Consider the following 21,859-nt stretch of genomic DNA (forward strand, 5'->3'; position numbering starts at 1 on the left):
TCGGACGCAGGTAATCAGGTATGGAGCGACTGCCTATCTCTTTAACCCAGTTTCCCAGGCAATCTGACACCTCATGGTAAGACTAGTTGTCAGACTTTGAAATGAAGTCCAGGACCCACGAATTTATCGTGCGTTCCGGAACACGAAAGATCTCGGGTCATGACGACCAAATTTTTTGACCTCGAACAAAGAAAGTGACGAGTTGCAAGCTCGATATTTGGAATATAAGGCAAAATAAATAAAAGAAAACTTATAATAGATTAACAGTGTTTATATTTGTTTTGAGGTTAATATTACGTGTGCCATGTGGCTTTAGGTACCTTTAGGAAAAAGCACTAAAAGATTTTCTAAAACATTATCAACATCATCTTCATCAGTTAACATGAGTTTTATACCATAACAGAAATGATACAATTCTATATACATTTGTTTACGTTTCCATCCGGATCGACTCGCACAATGGCATCGTTAACGTGGACCAGACATTAGTTTGTGCACTAATAATAATATTACGTTATACCTAGAAATATAAAACTTTACAATGTATAGTGCAATTAGAAACATTCAGAATGTAAAGGCGGTTTGTACAAAACAACTAAAATTATATTGTTTTAACTAAATTAACAAGTTTAGTTCGTTACGGTGGATATTTTGTAATTCCTTATTTTCTGTGACGTAATTTTATATGAAGTGAACTTTGGCATAATCTTCCACCTTACTAATTTGGAAATGTGACTTAAAATTACAACGTCGCTAAAACTTGTGATCTATATGTTCGTTCGTGGAAGATATAAATCTAAAAATAAATGATCTCAACACTTTTGTTACAAAAGTAAGTAACAAAGTTGATAGCTAATAATAATTTGGTTTTAGAACCAAACCTACTCAATAAATTGGCATTCATTGTTATGGAAGCTAAACTCAATTAAGTCTTAATCTATAACAAATTTACATTGTAACAATTTTTCTACTTTCTCGTAATCATAATTAACATACTTAATATTAAAGCTTGCCTTGTATTTACATACTATGTTAAAACTCATGAAACTATGCAACGTATAGAAAAATATATAATTATAGTTTAAGTCAGTAAATGATAAATGCCAATGGAAACGTCAATATATTTAAATAAAAATATCACGTATTCAGTGTCTTTGCCCGGCTGCGAGGCGGAGGATTTGTACGCTGCGGCTGAACACCGAACTCGTTACATCTGCTTACTAACTAGGTACTTAATATTTTGTTAATCCACGACAAACTGCATTGTATTCATCGCATGTCATTCAAATTGAAAAAATGTCATTAAAGTTGAACTAATAATTTAGGCGATACTCACATAAAAAATGGTAACTCGTAAATTATATTTTTTAGCAAACTAATTTGAAGTGAATCCAAAAAAAAATATTGCAATTGGTCTCTCTCTTAGTAATCAATATAAATCATTTTTTGAATATACATATTTTTGATTTGATGGCACTTCATACGCCAATACGTTCTTCATCCATTAAGTATAGCGTGAAATTAAAATACGACAAAAATAAAATTTGAACGAGTTCGGGTTTCAACGGCAAAGTTAATGTTTGATTGTTATGGCATATTCTATATGCACCTATATAGCTAGAGTACATACACTGTGTATTATATTCCATATAAAAATAGTCATATCAAGACCTTATTAATCGAACTGTTATAGTAGGTGTGAATTATATTAATAGATCCCACACTAATTGTTTTTGACCACTAATGTACAACATTTGTTGTTTGATTGCTGCTATTCGATTCTAAGACTGATTGCAGTAAACTAATACAAAAATAAATTGAAATCGTCATTCATCCGAAATACTTATTTGTTTCCGTATAAAACATAGGTTTATGTATTTGCGGAATTCCTCGGCCGGTCGTGGCGACCGGCAGCAGCAGTGGTCGCTAGTGTGGCATTAAAAAATTGTAAATATAGTATTCATATGACCAATAGTTACAACTATACAATAATATCACACGCACGTTCGCGCACTCACTCTCATACTAATACAATATACATATATCAACAACAATGGAAGAGTTATCAGAAGCCCCGTGTCATTACAATTTTCTATGAAAAACTGGACTTATTAATAAAAATATGAATAGAACAATCATACATCCAATCTCAACAAATAATACCTTGTATTACATTTTGGGATTGTATGGAGTGGCACTAGTGACACGGAGTCACCTCCTTCACGGCGCGTAACCCTCACAGAGGTTAAACATTCATGGACAACACAATCATTAAACGGTCCAATAATTCCTGAGAACCAAATAAAAATACACTTATAATGCGCTCACTAGTTTTAAATAACATTGAACTGACGTAAAATGCGTAGCATAATGGAAGAATACTCGGGAATGCATCTCAAGTCGTACATCCAGATTTATGTCGAACTTATAAAATTGACTTAAAAATATGTATAAAGTATATATTGTACACTAATCCGATTCACTTAAGACTAACAGATAAAACCACAGCCGGCACTGCGGCGCAGGGCTCCTCTGACGTACTACGACTGTCGCTACCGACGGTGAGAAAGTTCGCAGCGTGCTCGATCAAGTATACATGTTACGAAACGTGCTATCAAACAAGGACGTACGGGGGCGGTGCTCAGGCAGGCGACGGGCCGGACGGGCCCAGCGGGCCTGGCGGGCCTGGCGGGCCCGGGTCCGGGAACGGGCCCGACGGGCCGGGCCGGGGCGGCGGGCCGCAGTGGGGCTGGCGCGGCGTGAAGAACTGTCATTGCGGCGTGTCCCTGGCGGCGCTCCAGCGGTCGAACTCGATGCCGGAGTCGGGCGACACGCCGTGCGGCGCGCAGGCGCAGGCGGCGGCGGCCGGCGCCGGCTCAGGCGCGCCCAGCGCCTGCAGCACCTGCGCAGGGAGCAGCGTTGTAGCGCGGGCCAGCGGCGCGGCGGCGCGGGCGGCGGCGGCAGTGCGGACCTTACTCAGACTGGCGCTGTGCTCGTGCAGGCCCAGGTCGCGCTCGAAGGAGTGCAGCTGGCGCATGAAGTGGAAGTTGGGCGCGATGTCGGTCTTGCGCGAGCGCACGAGCTCGAAGGCGTCGCGCAGACACAGGCGGTGGCGCTGCATGAGGTAGGCCAGCGTGACGGTGACGGACCGCGACACGCCGGCCACGCAGTGCACCAGCACGCCGCAGCGCGCAGACATCGCCTCCTCTGCGGACAACCACACTCGTCAGTACGAGCGATCCAACATCGCTTTCGCTTACCGTTCGCCGAGAAACCTTCCGCTTCTCACCTCTCGGTCATGGCACAAATAATTTAACCCTAGAGTCTGTTTATAGAAGATTGTTACCAATAAATCTTATGGCCTGTGGAAAATGTACGGAGAGGTTTTGACTCCAGTGATCAGCGATGGGTATCTTCAAGTAATTGATTCCGCAGCCCTCCGCTTCAAAGGTGTTGGGCAGGTCTGGGGTCACGTTCAGCACATACTGGAAACACAAACATTACCGTTACTTTATTATTTAGCCGCATTTTATTATTTTTTTTATTATTTAGCAGAAGCTGACTAAGTCAAGGTAAGGCTCGATCTGTGTGTCCATCTACCTATGTCTTAATTCTGAGGCACCATTATGACGTACATTTAGTCTGACACGGGGAAAGTATTGCTCGAGTAAGGTGGTAGGTAAATTTACCGTGATGGGTACTATGGCCATGCGCACAACGTCATAACCCAATTTGCTTGTAAAGTCACTCTTATTTCGTCTTTTTATATACTCTCCCTATAAACTCACTTATATATACTGCCGCTATCTACTCCTTATATGCTCTCTTATGTAGTACTCCTATGTACTCTCCCACTCCCTTATTAACTCTCTTCATAATACTCACCCATGTACGTGAATATCATGTATGTAAATTTTCAGCCATATCGGATGGATGTCGAGAACTTTTTAGAGGACTGGATGCGACCCTGCTTAGTTGTGATATAAAGGTACACACCTTAATGTTATGCCTGGCGAGCGCGTCGCAGTCCTCGCTGTTGGTGGAGTTGCCGAGGTACAGGTTGGGCAGGATCTCGATGGGGAAGTCCTGCGGCGCGTGGCCGTGCGCGTCCTCGCACTCCGAGGACGAGCCCGACGACAGCGCCTCCTCGCAGCCCGACCCTGAGATGCGCAGCGATCTGAAACGTACCACCCTTCATGTTATTACACCATCAAACTTTTCCCACTGCGCTCTTCAACTGTTTTGCCCAACGACAACAACGAAACCGATTGACATTGAGATAACTGAAGCATTACAGATTCGCGATATCCTCCACATTGTAATATTATTTGTGGCTGAACACTATTGTGTAGTTTGCTAACAATGCCTCGTGTATTGTGACAAAAGTTTTGTGCAATACAATCTAACCGTGTATTAAAATTAAGTAGATGCTCGTTTTTTATTCATTTATTATTAATTTTACAAACATTGTGTACATGGAGAACTAGTTAACGGCGTGTGCATGGACCACATCCTACCATAAAGCGTATAAAACTTAGATAGAAGTTAAACTTCATCAGTTCTGAAAAATAATATTTCATGGTTAAAGATTTATCTATATAAATACATTATTATGACGGCATAATTGCTTTGAACGTAAGTGACTAAAAATAATATCTATTACGTAAACAAAACAAGGGTAGCCGTGGGTAGCCCTTGTCCCTCGAGAAACACTCCTGTCCCGCACCCAATTATCGCTATAATTAGCGTTAATCATAAACAAAGCGTTTCCATTAAAGTGAATACAGTTTAAAACATTTTAGCATAGAAGAAATGATGAGCTGTTGCGAATGTATATAATACAAGTGAATGGGTGTCGTGCCCTTCATCAGTTTCATTAATCTTCAGTAAAACTAACTGATATCGACCTTCAGGAGTGCGGTATAAGCATAGTGTTGTTATAGGTTGGTGGTGGCGCATCCAAGCGAGCGTTGGTGGCTGTATGTGTGGGCTCAGGGCGGCGGCGGCGCGGGGCGGTATCGATCGCGAGGCTGCTCAATGGGGGAGGAGGCTCCGGGGTTCACCATTCACCTGCCCCCGCGGCTCAATGGCCGCCCACGCAGTGCCGCGTCCTTACTCTCACCCCCCGGCCCCCGCCTGCCGCACCTCGCAAACCCCGCACCCCGTGCCCGCGGCTCCAACGCGTCTCCTCCCACGCGACATTTTTCCAAATTCGCCCTCTGAATCGTCTCGCCGCCATTCAGTTTGCTGTTTTGAAAGCAATCAAATTAGGCGAATGTGCGCCCGTCGCCGTTGCCTCGTACATCGCACTGTTGATAGCCTGCCACCTACGCTACAATGCCAGATTCGCAGAGATATCACCGGCTTTATTGCCATATCAAGAAGTTATTGTCCTTCAAATCGCTCTTGCTCTCTAATTTCTACGTCATAATATCTGAAGGTCAATAAAATCTACGCAGATTTTGCCTTTTTTGTTACTCTTACTTAACATTGAAAGAGAATAATAACCGTAAACACAAAACTATGAATGAAAGCCAAATCCAACTTTTGTCTACAAACCGAAACCGCTTTGCTTGAAGCTATAAAAAGAATTAAGAACTCATAACTAATCAACTCACAATACAAGCAGACATGTCAATTTTTTTTGGTTAGACAAGTCCAGAAAGAATGTGAGGGTTCCAGTCGTCGAAACAATACAGTGTTTTTGCGTTTGGACCTCGTTTGAGGAATGCGGGCTACGCGACCACTCTTTTTGTGAAATGTCAAAGCTTTATAATCGTTTTGTACCCTCGCAATGAGAAAAAAGAACCGCCTATTCGAAAATGAAAATTCTCATTCTGTGACATTTTGGATTTTAGTGCTAAAAGCCGTTTCACTAAATCAATTCGGCAACATAACTTCTCTTCACAATCAAGATGAATAAATCGATTAATAACAGAATCGGCTTAATAGACAATCTGGGTGCTAAGGTACGGTTGAGATCCTAGCCTGCGATTTTGGCAAATCCGTGATTGTTTGATATACACAAATTGCCAAAATCACGACCCTTCCCGTACAAAACGAGTCTAACAATCAGAATTAATACTGTACGTGTCTTATTTTAGAATAATTCTTAGTTTGAAAGATAAATTATATCAATGTTTTTGCTTTCAATCAGAATGTGCGTCAGCGTCAAACAGGCGCATGGCATGAGCCAAATTGGATCAGTGTCGCGTGAGTGGTCATCAAGATAATTATTTACAGTCGGCAGCCAGTGGGCAGCATGTACTAGGCATTAGTAGGCTCATAGTAGGTAGTGAGTGGCGTGGGCAGCGCGTGGGCGACGACCAGCCGACACGTCCATTCAGGGGAGCTGGCGCGCCCACGCACCCGACGCCATTCCGTCCGATCCCGTCATGTTAACGATACACTTACACCAATTTTACCTACATGTGGGTGAACGGGGCCCCGTCCGTTACGCAAGTGCCGATTGTGAACTCAATATTCCCGATACACAGGTGTAACAAGGCTGCGGAGAATGTCACTCCGTAAAACAATGAATGTGAGCTGCTCATTTAAATGCGCGCATACTAGCTACTTGTAGTAGTGCATTGTGTAAGTGACGGCGGCGTCGGCTCCATGCGATTTCATGCGAATACAATTCGTATTTGAATGGCGGTGGCGTGTGCAAGGCGGACGCCGGAAGCCGTGACACGGTCGGCCGTGTTATTAATGAACGACTCCGATACGTATGGGCGGCCGGTGCCTCCGCGAGCCGACTCAATAACGAGTACGGCCCAACTTATAGTCACGGGATGTAGTCGCCGGCCTCCGCGACTCGGTCGGGTAACTGTGTGCACACTGGAGCGCCGGTGCGTGTGGGCGTAGGAGTGCGTGCGGTGCGCTGGCGCACAGGAATGCGGCTCGACCCACCCGCTGCCAATGACCGCCTGCAAGGGACGGTTTTTTAATGGCGGACTCGCTAGTTCCCATCCTTGCAACGGCTTTAACGATCCGACTTGTCCGGACAAAGCAGATCACTCGCTATGTTAGGTTGCTGTATCTCGTCTAAAATAAGTATGTTTGTATGTATTCTCATATAATAGGCATGTAACTGTGGATGTGTGTTTGTTTGGTATTGTATTTTAGCAAGTGTGTCGAGGTCGTAGGCCACTCTAGCATCTACACTTCACAAGAGTGATGTCGTGTAAAATTAACACGGCATTCTATTTTTATCAAGCTTTGCTGATAGTAAGTATATTTTATGAGGTCGTAAATTATGTATGTATTTGAAATTGACGCCATTATTTAAAATTAATAGGTATCTTATTGGGATATGAAGAAAGGGAAGGGCCACATTCAGTAGTGAACAGCAAAAGGCAGAAATAATGATGATGAGATATGATAGCGAAGTGAAACTGAAGATGCTCTCCACTTTGGTTGCCTAAGTACCAAACATGTTGAATGTAACCAACAAAGTAACCATAACCACAGGCATAGAAAAACATCTTTAACTTATTGCGTGAGATTCCTTCTAATAAAATTGAATTGGAACATAAAAAATGTGCTGAACTAAAGACGATCTACTTGCTGCTTCTAACTAATTAGCTGACTGGTTCCGACGCTACTGCAAAGATACATACTGTTACAGCCTTTTTATCGTCCCACTGCTGGGCACAGGCCTCCTCTCACATGGAGATACATAAAGGCACAGAAGTCCGTTGCACCAAGTTATTTCTTGAAGAGCTAGTAACTCGAAACAAGTCAGCATAGACAAGACATGGATCATTACAAACTTTGCCGACTTAATAACTTGTGGTGCAGTTATTGCTGTTCACTAATATGGACTTAAGTCTGTTAACAGGTATTCATGCTGCACCTACTAATCAAGTGATCATTATGGCTGGCGTGCATTTATGATTAAACATAAAATACGGTATTTGTGTTCAAGTCTAAATAAAAGAAAAATTGTAAAAAGAGAAAGATAGTGTAAGAAGGGTGCTCAAAAGTGTTCTATGAGTTCAATACGTGTAACAAAAAATATCTTGTTTCGAAAGAAAGAAAAGTCACTATAATAATGAATGCATTCCAAGCTGTGGCCGATCGCTGACGCAATAGTGGTGATTCACACAGAGGGTAGTCTACTATGTACAAAGAATCTCTACATTTCAAACCATAATAGCAGCAGATAATAACATGAGGCAATTTTGTAAAATTTATATCAAGAGCATAAATGTTAATTGAAATAGTTTTCAAACACTTACAAAGTGCGAAGTTAATAGCACAATAAATAAAGATAAATTAATTTCTATAATAAGCTAAACAAATGATTTGCGGTAAATAGAACTCGAAAATACAGATAGTGACATTTGTAAATAAATAAAGTTCATTGATAATAAATGTGTCTCCATTATTTATGTATGACCTATCACGTAAACTGATTATGATAATAATTATGTTTCTTATTATTAAGCATGGTATTTCTTAAATTACTAGTAGTATTTATTGTTGTATATGAGTTGCACGAGTCCCCATATGTTGTGGTACATAGTAATACCGATTTATAACTGGCAATATGAAAATATTCCCCGTCACCGGCCGTGACCGTGTGCGGATTAATTTGTGAATGAACTCACGCAGCGCGAGGATCGCCTTGACGTCAACACTGACGTCACGTCAGCGATAACCTGCTCGCAGCCGCGGTCGCGTCAACCAGGATCTGTGCTTGTCATCACCACAACACGTTGACATCACCACAAGTGCCCAGTAAATAACAATAGTCCACAGGTATCATCAACCCACCAACTTTAGTTTCATTCTCTTATTCAGTTCCGGATAATTTTGCGTCAGCACCTAAAGTACTATTATCTTCAAACAGATTATCCATCGATAAGATATCAAATAATCAAACGCGGATCAATTGACGTCAGTCCCTAACGATAATAAAGCGTGTATTTCATCTTCCATTTGGTAACATTAGCAAAACATTGTATGAAGATTTAATTAAGTAACCATGGCATTTCTAAGATTTCTATTTATAAACTTACGTAGGCGGTATTGTAATTATATTTCGTCCTGTTGTTCACGAACGTACAATGTGTAGCAAATTCGTTTTAAAATAGAATGTTGTTATAAGTTTCACGAACAGGGTTATGATATCAGGCAGCCATCAGTCGTTTGCTGAGCAATTCTTGCGTGTTTAGTCCCGGCGCGGGGCTCTCGCTAGCAGCGCTTGCCCTGGGCCAGTGGTAGCCACGTCAACGTGGTGTTTGTTATTCCATTCATTTAAATAATTCTATTTATAGTTCTTTTGAGTTAATATATCTGAAAAAGTTACCAGTCAAACATCCCACGCGTCCAGAAGCGGATGCTTGTAAATCAGTGAAGGAAAAATTATTTGGGAATTGCTAAATATGTGTTACATTAACATCCTTTATATTATTCATACGTTCAGATTTAGAGGGTAACTCATTATTAGCCTTGCCTACGCAGAATGTTGTAAGAATCATGTTGTATTTATTATTATTGCTCCAAGAACATTGGAGTGTGTTAAATCTCTGACGGAATGACGTTACTGTCGGATATATTCAAATATTCAATGTTGTTTAGTGATTCATAAGTGGCCATTCAACAGCGTCGGTTCATTAACATCATGAACACAAAGTGTTTTGCGCAGGAAAAACGGAGCAGTGAACAACGCTGACCGCATGCGCGCTGGCTGCATGAATGGCGCGCACTCCATTGAGCGCAAGCCTTCACCGCTTCTAATGCAATACGCCAATTACGTGTTTAGGTAACTGCACACTTACAGCCGGCGCACACGGCGCTCGTCACCATTCCAAATGATGAATGAGTTTATTAACCAACTCTTTTTATTCAACCGACTGCAATGCGCCAATGTGGCGCAAGTTTTTTGCACTGAAATGTTGAGCGATCGATTTAGTAACTAGCCTTCACAAGGTTAATTTTTTAGAGTCTAAGTTTGTAAATGTCCCAAACTTTTACAGAGCAAGATCTGATTGATCAAATAGTACTTTTGACGGGGCAATAAAGATGAATGCTGAAACTTACGTTGTAAACCCTTGTAAGCATACGCTAAATAAACGTCGCTAAACCTGCTACGGACTCATGTATCTAGTAGGTAGATGAAGGCCATGCTATAAGCTGAACTTAGCCGCGACGTGTAAATAAGTCTAATTAACAATGTAGTACTAAGCGACACGGTTCCAGTTGAACAGGTCACTCATTCTCATGAATGGAATATTTGACATTGAGTTGTTCGCACGTGCAGAACTCAATCACGGCTACGTGTGATAGGTAACTATTAACAAGTATATTCATATTTATTATCACATACTGGCCGAGTAACAAAGAGCGGTAGGAAGGAACCAGTGTTTGCACTTTATGACTAACATCCTCTGTCATCGTCACCGATACCGAGAATCCGTTTTTTATGATTCGATCTGCTTGCATATGCGACCCACGCGTTAAACAAACTTCAGGTGAAGGTGAATCGAAGTACATAAGTGTAATTTAACTCCAGTAGCAGGATAAAGTGCTGATTTTATTAAACTACCATACCACTCACATTTTAACTATATAACTTATGTTATCAATGTACTTAAATAGATAATACAGCGCTACACTTTCCTAAACCATTAAAACGGTGCTGTAATAGATATCGAGCCAGCATAGTACAATCACTTCTCACGGAGTCCGCTCATCTACAACATCATATTGAGAAAGTCCGCCGTATCGTATCCAGTCTCGCCGGAATCGGTTCGGACACTTTTTCCATCGAAGTGAAAAACCTTCTCACGCGCAAATCTCGTTCCCACGAGTGAGTTTCCTCGTTCTCTCCAATTGAGTGAGGCAGCCACTTCAGAATTACAATTCTAATGATTTCCTCGATATACTTGTATTACACAATCGGGTTTAATTATGACTGTGATCTTAATAACCTTACACATTACGAAACGGCTTCGGCGTTAGTTAAGTTATAAAAGCAACGTGTTAGCCGAATGCGAGCGCGGAGAATTGTAATGAGTTGGAATTGTTAAAGTTTTCGGAAATCACTCCCGGTAGGGGAAGGTGTGTACATTTCACACAAATACGCCACTTCTGGGCTGCCCTGTGAGAAAAAGCCCTCTAGACTAATCAGACTTCTCGCTAAACCTGAGCATAACACGAAAAATCCATTACCGGTCTAGGTAGCTATGTTTACCCTCGAGTGGCTACGAGTCTCTGTTGATATTAGTGATGCTTATAACTTCAAGATATTCGGAGTATCATTCATATAAAAAACACGTCCTTTTGAAGAGTTTTTACAACTGACCCTATTGAAAGTTGTCACAACTGTCATGAGGTTACATTTACAAGACAAGCATGTGATATCAATCCTTGATGTAAACCGAAGAAATCTGCGTTGTTACTGACCTCAGTCCCATTAGGGGTAGATGTGGAACATGCTGCGCGCCCGCCTCGCTGCACCACTCGGGGTACGCGCGCCGGAACTCTTCGAAGTCGCCTGGTGACAAACAACAGCAAACATAAGCATCTTCTTCGCCACTATTCTTATTATTTGGGACCTACAGAGACTAATATTGCCACAAAGACGACCATTCAGTTAAAAAAATAAAATTACTTCAAATATTGTTAGGAATCGCTTTTTCGGCACTTTATCTACTTCGAGATAAATCTCTGTAGAGCAATTTTCGTTCTGTATCTCAATTCAGTGTCAAAATATGTTCAAGAAAGGGTGTGTGTTAACCGTATGGAAAAATTGTTGACAGATGTAACCCTTATACAGGTTGTGATTGAAATTGCAAGCACCGTGCAAATAATTCAATACATTTATTCTAATCGCCCCAGCAACATTTATTATAATAATACCCATAACCAGTCAGCATACAATTAACTTAATCAAGTTACAGGAATAATTCAGTGTGAGAACAAGGCTACAGTCATTAAAATGCCTGTCGATTGACGCTACCAACCAGATATATACGGTTTTTTATCCGGAATAGAATTGTATAGTATGCACAATTAATTTAAAGTTATGCTAAGTTATGTAATGCAGAATGACGCTCGAAATACCTAAATGTAATAAATTATTCTGAATTGTAGACCGCAACAATTTGAACAGATTTAATTATTTTGTGTTGCCTAGATATCAAAGGCCACGTTGACGTCAGACGGTCTGATCCGATCGTCTCGTGCACAAGAAGTTGACGAGGAGACAAGATCGCTAAGTTTCACTTATTTATTCCCGACAAGGATTGCTTTTTCATTGTAATTTTTTCAATGAAATACTCTCAAAGTTGTCATTACAATATACATTAGATCATGTGCCTACGTTTTCTCCTCAAGTATTTCTTTATTCCCCCATTGGACACGTCATTGAATATCAATTTATATAATTTCCGAGTATGACTAAAGAGTAAACTTTGTGCTGATGCTGATGCACAATAATTTCATGGTATTTTCCTCATAACGCGTTACACCACAGAATACACGGAACTCCACAAATAACTTGTATTTGATCAACTAATACTTCTTGTGAATCATTTAACTATAAAAGTTTACCTGTAATTGTACGTATCACAATAGGCATGATGACAATAATCAAAAATCATTAAAATAATATATTTATTAAATTAAACTTGAAGCTTGGAATATAAAACGCGCATTGTTTTCTTTATTAATAATGTGATTAATATGTATTTTTATAAAATAAAATTACGAAATAAGGCAATCCGCCATGATATCTTGAACACCAATCAGAGCTCGTGACGTCATTTCTCAAAACAACTCGCGCGAAAGCGCGCGAACGTCACATTTCGTTAATGTGAACTTCCACTGCGAACTTTGTTTTTAATTAATTAATTGTGTATAACACGAGTTATGGAGCCCGGATTTATCAAGGCAAACAGCGCTAATTTGCCTAGAATTGATATCATAATGCTGGGAGAGTTTTTGGCATCAAATAAAGATTTTTGTTCAGCTGAATTTAGAAATGTTAAAACTTCCATGTAAGTATACTAGTTTAATTAAAAAAAACTTCCATGTAAGTGTATTAGTTTAATTAAAAAAACTTCTATGTTAGAATCTAGAGAACTATGTAATAACTTACATCAAAGTGATCTTCACAAAAATAAAGTTTTACCCTGGGCAATATTGCTTTTGAATCTCGCCTTGCAAGTTTAAGCCACTTGTTTCGTATTTTTTTATTGTGAGGAACGTACACAAATAACTTATCAGGAGTTGTTTTGGATGTGTTCTTACACTGGGGGACCCCACAACACCTATGCACTTTCGAATTCATATTTAATAACACAAAAAACTTAATTATTGCACGAGCGTTGTTTACTTGCGTCTTGTAATTTCAGTCGTGACGTCACAAGTGACGACATGACACTGACAAGCGTTTTCGCGCCGGATTCAAAGTGGACAGAGAAAAATGCAATTATTTGATAAAAAAAACTTCGCATTTTCTTAAAATTAATAATTTTTCATATAAAATAGACGTATACCTACATCATACAAAGGAATTTAAAAATTTGTCATCATGCCTATTACTTGAAATTGGTATATTTTCTAAATAAGTATTAATTTACGATCGAACCGAAGCTTTTTATGCCCCCTAGGCCACCTAGCCCATTAGCCATAACAGAATACTTTGTTTGTATAATACCTATGCTCCTTCATTTCTCTCAAGCAAGATTAGGGCCGGTTGCATCATCCCCTTCAACCAGTTCACAAGTTTTTATTATTTTGACATGTAAATTATTACATTGACTGTGTATATGTATATTAAATACAGGGTGTTGTTCGTTTTATATGCATGTAAATATTGTATGAACGTAGACGGAGAACGATCATGACCCGCTACCGTAACGTATCGTGTGATATCTTAGTCATTCGTGGTCAGTTAAGATAATAAATATGGATTTATCTATATGTACATTACGTCCGGAATATCTTGCTTTTATTATGAATATTTAAGTTTTTTTTTAATATAAGTTACCTACCTACTCACTCATGCGTTTTGAATGAATTTATTTATGTTGTCCTTTGATGTAATTCTCAATAAAATATTAACCTTTTTGTCGATCTACCTCTACAGCTGGATTTAATTAATTTATATTTATGCATGCCCTTTTATATTATAATGACATTTACAGCTAAGCCCGCAGATATCTTTCGTGTTACAAAGACTAAAATTTTAATGAGCGAACCCCAGTTGTTGAATATTTTGCTATGACGTATTTTGTGAACATCTTGACTTTTAGAAATCTTCAGAATATTTTAAGGTAAAGGTCATGCTATTATTTGTCGGAGTTGTACTGTTATTCCACCTACACGTTTCATGCCCACAATCTGTTACCCTTTTAGACATAAACTAAGGACAATCAAGTCCCCGCAGTAATACAAAATATAGACGATAGCAAGTCGTCGTTGTGTTCGACAGGTGCGGTAATGCGACGACAACGCAGCGTTTCCGTCGAGTCGAGCCGCTTCCTGTCGTCCGCTACTCAGCCCACAATTGTGATGCTAATATCGCTCCCATTATGTCCATCACATTACTATAAGAGGTATATCCAATAGTCACGACAGGCCATTACTGACGCCCATTCAATATCCTTCGCACTTATTGAGACTGAAGCAAAACAGGAAAGAAAATCATCGTGGCATACCTAAATCGATGTTATAATAAATATAAAGCATTACTTTATAAACCGAATAGTGAGATCATTTTGTTCCAAGTAGACAATGCCGTATATGATTGTTACTTATTGTATCCAATTAAACAAATTCCCTGAGCACAGGCCCGGTGGCGTGCTATTAATTTTATTTCCTGAATGTCGCTCCAGCTTAAGAATATGGTCCAGCTATCGCGGTGGCGTTGAATAATCAGCCAGGGACATGTGTGCCGATTTGCCACTTTCATATTAAATATGGGCCATTAGGTGTAGCTGCAAGCCTGGCAGGCTGGCATCACGCAGCCGCGCGGCTGAGCGGGGGAGAGGGGCAGGCGGCGGCTCGGCATCGATCCGATGACTCATCGCGGCCCATTCATCCGCCGCACTCAATGAACCCGTCGTACCCTCCTCCACGTCTCTGACACCCCCCTCCCCCACTTTCCACGTGCGTCCTCGGTAGCAAGGACTCCATAAAACTCGCCCCTCACCGCGCAAACCCAATCCTTCAGCCTGCTACACCCACATAATATAAACGTGATCACTTCGCACACATTTAGCGCCCACTCTCGACCGCCCACCGATAGCCATACAATAAACAAGCTGTGCCTAATTTTTTTAGTTAGAGCTGATTACAAATTTAAAATGTTGAGGGAGTCGCACAAGAAAAATACTAATCCTGAAGATAAAGATGTAAAAACATTTCAGTATAAATATGCTGAAAATACGCATAGCACACAAGGCAGAGTAAGCATGCATGGTGTGGGCACCGCGGCACGCAGGGAGGCGGTGGCGTGGTGTGGGAGGCAGGTGCGGACTGCGGGAGGCCTTGGTCCGGCGGCCCGCGTCCTTCCAGCTACGTTTATCAACAACCTTGTGCGATTTTAACCACCTAATACAAGATTATACTTAAGCAGACTTACATGATCAACTGTTTGTTCTGTTTCAATTTGAGAGCTCTGTTTTAAGAGGTTTTGACCGATATTTTAACAGACTCTATTGCAACTTTAATAAAATTCTTCAATACATTCCGAGTGCCAGGAAATATGTATTCTAAACCGTCTCGATTTAAATGAGCACAAAAATGTTAACAGTCTTAAGAGTGGTAGTTTCAATTTAATGAGCAATATTGAGCAAGGGAAACATAAAACTTCAAGCAACAAGGAAACATTTGCATTAAACTAAACTGTTACTATAATAAATAGGCTGAAGCGAAAGCATTTGTCATTGGTAATATGTGGCATCTTTAAATAGACTTTAATCAAGCCTGTTGGAACAATTTAAACCAATTTAGTAAGGTTGGTGGGCGACTTATAAATATGATTGCACATCGGCCTCTATTGACTGTTCTTCGAGCTGGGTCAATTAAATCCATTCACAATGATCGTGACAACAATTCTCGTTAAATGAATGACATAGACATTTTAACCTTCTGGCATCGCAGGCACTAGTACAGCCTGCTTTTACATTTAATATCATTTTCAAAATGTAGGAATCATGTTACCTGTGCAAGTCCTGCTATAAATTTAGAAGCTTGCGTTAAGAAAACAATAGAGAAATACCAGTGTAATAAATAAATAATAACGTTCGCCCAGATTCTGGGAATGTAACAGATTGACGTCACTACAAACGATTTGATTCAGGTTCCTAGAATCGACGGGATGGAAGTTTTGGATTTCAAGGCGATATCACGAAAATAGATGTACTGACTGTACTTAGAAAAGTGTATCTGTAATATGCCTAATAACTACACATCGTAACCCACGCATTTATGTGGAAAAGACTATGTTAGGATAATTAATAGAAAAACTGAGTTCTCAACAGCTTTTTCAGCTGAAAGTTAAATTACCAGGGTGACAATGTGAGACAACAACGAAGCATAAACAAACCCAGTTCATCTTCGAGTCCAAGAGCAAAGTCCTTGAGCATTGAAGGATATAAAGACGCAAAACTTGCAGCTGTCATATGTGTCATTTTAATAATGATTCATAATACAGATGATGTCGTCAAAATAATGTAGATGACCAACCGCAAAATGTTCAATTTCCTGTTTCTGAATATGGATACGTAGATGTATTTATTTGCCAGCGAATTGAATTATAAATGGTCAGGACATGTTGCACTAATTGACTGTCGGCTCGATTTCGAGCCGATAATGAGTGTGGTGCCGATGTCGGCGGCCGGCAGATACCGCTCCTGATTATCGTATCAGTACAGCAGAGTTACATCGCGATGCACCTCGACCTCTATAGTTACATCATGTACTCTTGCTGATGATATTTGAGTACGACTATATTCAAATGTACCCAAGCGTTAGTAAATTGGTGACCTCTACGTGCTTTTATGGCGTAACAAGCTGCCTATTTTTTATTCAGGATCACTGTAGCGTAACCGTATAAATAAAATCAGAATACAATACGCAGCACAAAATAGTAATCCGCGGATTGGACATTACATCAGCACATAAAAACTGTCAATGCCAATGTTACGCCTTCCGATGTACTTGTTTATTTATACACACTGTACTCCATTCAATGTTTTACGCTTGAGATTTATCAATGATATATATTGATTAGGTAGTATTATGTCTGTCCTCTAGCTTATCATGAGACTAGAGTCCTGTCACATCTGGATATGAACAGAGGACGCAGTACGTATAATTATTGTTTCCATGCGGTTGTTTAATTCCAACGCTATCCTGTTTTATGAGATCCTGCTTCCCGTTCCCATTTGGTTTTCCTCTATGCTGCCATATTATCATATTTATTCGCGCGAGTCATCCACTCCGACCAGATGCACACGATTTCCTCTACGATTATAAATGTTAAGCCCAAAGAGTTTACATTCAAAGCGGAGCTCACAACATCCTGTTGTTCGCAAGCACGTGCCATTTATTTTACGATCGAGCTGCTCCGAACTCAAGACACTTCAAATGGGAAATTTACTGTCTAATATCTAGATCAATGTTATAAAATGATTTGCAATTAATTTATCAGATGGGTTAATTTTCTAATTTGGTTCTTAATAATTAGTTTCGCTTTGTTTGGAATAATTGGATGAATGAATAGGAAATAACAAAGGATAGATTTTTACAACAATTTAAAGTTGATTTAAGTCTTTTCGCAAATGGGTGTTTATTGAGTACATTTTTCAACTATTTTTAATACAATTCTGATTTGTTTTATTCTAGCTTTTGGTAAAAAATACCTCATAAATTGAAATATTTCAAAAATCACCCTGTATAGATTACACGGACACCACGCAATGTTGAAATTGACAGGACGTTAGTGAAACGGGAACTTATTAATAAAATTGCGGCGCTCTTCCGTCGGACGAAGACCGAAGCAGTAGCACCGCGCATCCGGTCTGTTTGATCATCCAGTCTATATCTGATAAATTATACGATCCTCTCAACATTCTTACTAATGTACACGTTGGGACTGACTAATATCATATCATTAGAAAATATACTTACGTGTTTGAATTTAGCATGCAGGTTGATACCGTTCTATGAAAAGATTGGGTGCCAGTAACTGTAATCGTCGCATTGAAGAACATTACAGAATTTATAAGCACCTATATCAATTAAAATAAGTAAAGAATTTATCATGTGCCCCACAACATTATGATTTTCCAGTACGGAAAATAATATAGTTGGTAAGCGTATTCGAGTCTGTGAGGTGATTATAATCTAACGTCTCGCATTGAGGAGCACAATAAGTAGTCGACTTCCTCTCCCACGTTTGGAGGAGCGGATGCCTCGACTTGCGACCTCCGGCTTGCCCCTTACGCCCCTCACACATATTTAAACTAAAACAGATTGAATCGAAGACGTTACGTACGTACCAGATCCATCTGATATTATACTAATACTGTATTTACCGGTTATACAGTGTCGTAACTTCGTAAGTCTACAAAATCTGTATTTTTTTCTTCTATTCACTGTTGCAAATAAATCGATACAATCGATCTTAATTAGTGCGGAAGACTGCGGCTTTTATTCCGGTTTACAAAATCTAGATTACACAAACTCTAAGGAGAAAAAAGGGGTACAGCTTTTCCTCTCGTTTATGTTATTTAAGAATCTAGGCACTATATGCTACCTGCCCCCAGACTAGGTTATTGTTTACATTTGGGTCACAGAGGAAAAAACCGATTTACTCTTTTATTTTGCGTGATGAGTCTTTCATAATTGAATAGGTATCGTAGCTTTCAAATTCGAAGATAGATAAGTATCGAGTTTTTGTCAATGAATGTTATGAAACGGTTCTTCATCGTGGCAACCGGTATTACGTGTATACCACTGAGTTAGGTAATAATTTACTGAATGAATACAGTCGTGAGAATAACACACAGCTATTTATTTGATATACATTAATGTTACAACTGAAATGTAAAACTACGTAATATCAGAAAGGCTTTTAGAAAGCAGGATATAGGTGTTTGTTTCAATTGAATTTTTTTTATTCAATAAATGACAATAATATTTTTTATTAAAGATTTTTTTTTATAGCAGGTGTCCTGTACAGAGAAGAAAAGCACATATAGCTGATATCTCAAGCTGAATATCTGTTGCACTGCAAGAGGTTTGTAGTTAGTTGCATCAAATAGTTGAAGTCCTTAATGAATAAAGTGGTTTGTGACTAATGAATTAAAGGATGGCTCAGCTGTCAAAGAATGTAGGTTCCAAACGAAGATTTGCACAAATTCGTAATACAGTGTAATTCAACAGTATTTACTCTAAATTAATCTTTTTACAGTCAAATTATTTATTATTCAGAACAATTTAAAAGTTTAATAATTATGCCACAGGAATGGTATCTTTGTAATGCTTTTAAGAGGACCTTATTTGCTGCACACGAATACAGCGTAAGCTTATGGCCTCAGACACAGACCTGTTACTTATAATTCTCTTTGATTCCCGAGTTTAAATGTTGTTTTTTCATTAACCATGTAACAAATGGTTTTTACAACAATAGAGCATGATGAATATTTATAAATATATAGTGTGTTTGTACTATTTTTATGGTTTTATAGGATTTACCTCTAGGCAGTTATTTTCAGTAACTGGATAAACCAAAGAAATCCATTACAATGTAATGTCATACATTGTAATATGGCTTAAGTTATCAATGATACTGTTGATGGACAAAAAATAATTATTTATCCTGCATTTTGGTGGATATTTATCACCAAATGTACTATTTATATAGCTTCTATTCATGATAATTACCATATATAGTATTGCAAGTGCATATAAGCCATGGCCACCACAACATAAGCCAGGCTTGTGTTGTGGTGAACAACTATTTTAGTATAGAATCATCAAATACATTTTAAGGGTACTGAGCCAACCAAGTTATTAAAAGCTTTTATTTAACTTGCTTTTTACTTTAATATTGACGCAGCAGAAATGTATATTGTAGATAATTTCAGTATTTTTTTTGTAGGTCTAAATTAGCAAATGTTTTAAAAAGATGAATTTGAATTTTGATAGAACCAATCAGATTGAAAATGTCTTCTGCATCATTTTCAGTTTATGGGAATGCAGGATATATTTTTAAATTAATTTCCTAGGGCGAAAAATGATCTTCATAAGCATCAATAAAAAGAGATTTTAGTTGATTTTGCAAACACTGAGGTAAAAAGTATATGAATTTGTAATGTTTGTATCATTTACATCAAAAGTGCAATATTGTGGTATCGCAACCAAACCAGTCTTTATTTATCTATTACTACAAATGATACAAATCGGTGAAAACAATCCACCTTTTATGAAAATTCTATTTTATTCTATTATTTGGTTGCAATTTCAAGCAGGTTTAATTACAAAATTGTGTTACAAAAATTTAGTTAAGGTTTGTATGTAAACAAGTTTTAACTCCCAATTCTACATTAAAAGTATGTATCTAAACAAAGCCAAGAAGCATGCAGGATACTTGCGTAATCCAAATGAGGCACTATGGAGTCAGTATCATGCATATCAAGAATTTATCATGAAAGCTTCAATCAGTTTCCGTCGGTGGTAAGTATGACTACAAGCAAAACAAACTGGTTCTGCACAAGGATAAAGGACCTACTGCCCTACAGGCGCAGGGGACAAGGCCCACTAATGTAATGAGGTGATACAATACATAGTCTCTCGTACCTTCAAGGCAGACAACCTGCACGCCATCTTGCTTTAGCCTCCGCAGCAGGATTCCATGCACCGAGTCGGGGTCCCGCGGAACTCCTTCCCCGTACAACACAAAGATGCCCCGCGTACTACAGTGCGAGATCCTCGCCTTAAGCTCTTTACACTGCACAGTTGATACGAGCTCGATCTTGCCCGCGGCCAAGCGCCGCAGCATTATACTCGGTATTGAAAAGTTCACTGCGGAGCGGATGTGGGATATTGCATATTCGTTGGAACCGCGACAGTCAATCAGCACAGTATCTCTCTCGTCAGAGCGTAACTTCGCCAACAACCACTCCTTCGACACCAGGTCGCACTCGCATTCAGAATCCGTAGGCATGTTGTAAAATTACAACGTTCTCCTGTGTTTACACGAGCCCTTTGCGACTTACAATCGCCTGTTGCACTAATTCATGTAAACCTTTTATATTGAGTTCCTAAACACCATCATTCTTATTACCACTAATTATTAACGAATACCAAAAAACTCGAATCTAATTTAAACTGAAGCAAGCCATTTATGATAAACACAACAGTAACGTAACGATCTATTTACTATACTCTATGCGTAACGTCCACCGATTCCGCGAGCGAGCCAGGCGCCAGACGGCGAAGCAAAACGCAACAACGACCGAACGACGAACGATTTCATTTCATCCGACATGGCCAAGGGGCAAGGGGAGGGTAGGAAGGGTTGAGGGGAGAGGTAAGAAGCTAAAGTTGCCAAACGTGAGACCAATAGCGCTCTTTGTGACCGTGGGGACAAGTGGAACTAAAATGATGCGCGCTATCGGCGCCATCTTGAAACAATACCTTTTCGATCACGGGAAAATCAGGAAACTAAAATACATAGTTTTTATTATATTTTTAAAGTTAATTGATGGTTATTAATTAGAGATCAATAAAATTTTTTTAGAATCACAAACTTTATCTGCGGTACGAAGGATTGGATGTGCCTGATGCCGCGCTAGCAACAATTTTTATCACGCGAAATGCATATTTAGTC

At 39.4% G+C, this 21,859-nt stretch overlaps 1 protein-coding gene across 2 annotated transcripts; it reads right to left on the reverse strand.

The window, feature by feature from the left end:
* Positions 1 to 250: 250 nt before the first annotated feature.
* On the reverse strand, positions 251 to 21,393 carry LOC124630188 (dual specificity protein phosphatase Mpk3-like). Of its 2 annotated transcripts, none has more exons than XM_047163924.1 (6): positions 20,827 to 21,393; positions 11,416 to 11,506; positions 3,997 to 4,177; positions 3,347 to 3,485; positions 2,977 to 3,207; positions 251 to 2,902 (listed from the first exon to the last, which is right to left on the reverse strand). In XM_047163924.1, exons 1-6 carry the CDS (start codon positions 21,191 to 21,193, stop codon positions 2,877 to 2,879), a joined length of 1,035 nt encoding a protein of 344 aa, XP_047019880.1. In that variant the 5' UTR covers positions 21,194 to 21,393; the 3' UTR covers positions 251 to 2,876. The 2 variants fall into 2 exon arrangements, with proteins under 2 accessions (XP_047019880.1, XP_047019879.1); XM_047163923.1 differs by having other exon boundaries at positions 2,972 to 3,207.
* Positions 21,394 to 21,859: the final 466 nt, after the last annotated feature.

This window comes from Helicoverpa zea, chromosome 5, assembly GCF_022581195.2.
Source record: "Helicoverpa zea isolate HzStark_Cry1AcR chromosome 5, ilHelZeax1.1, whole genome shotgun sequence".
NCBI classification, from domain to species: Eukaryota; Metazoa; Arthropoda; class Insecta; order Lepidoptera; family Noctuidae; genus Helicoverpa; species Helicoverpa zea.

Bases quoted from the DNA above. Each gene is read 5' to 3' on its own strand.
- LOC124630188 (XM_047163923.1), bottom strand. From the start codon at position 21,193: ATGCCTACGGATTCTGAATGCGAGTGCGACCTGGTGTCGAAGGAGTGG. The intron at 4,178-11,415 runs GTCAGTAACAAC...GGTACGTTTCAG, and splicing joins CTACCCCTAATGGGACTGAG to ATCGCTGCGCATCTCAGGGT. The intron at 2,903-2,971 runs GTCCGCACTGCC...CTCCCTGCGCAG, and splicing joins ACAGCGCCAGTCTGAGTAAG to GTGCTGCAGGCGCTGGGCGC.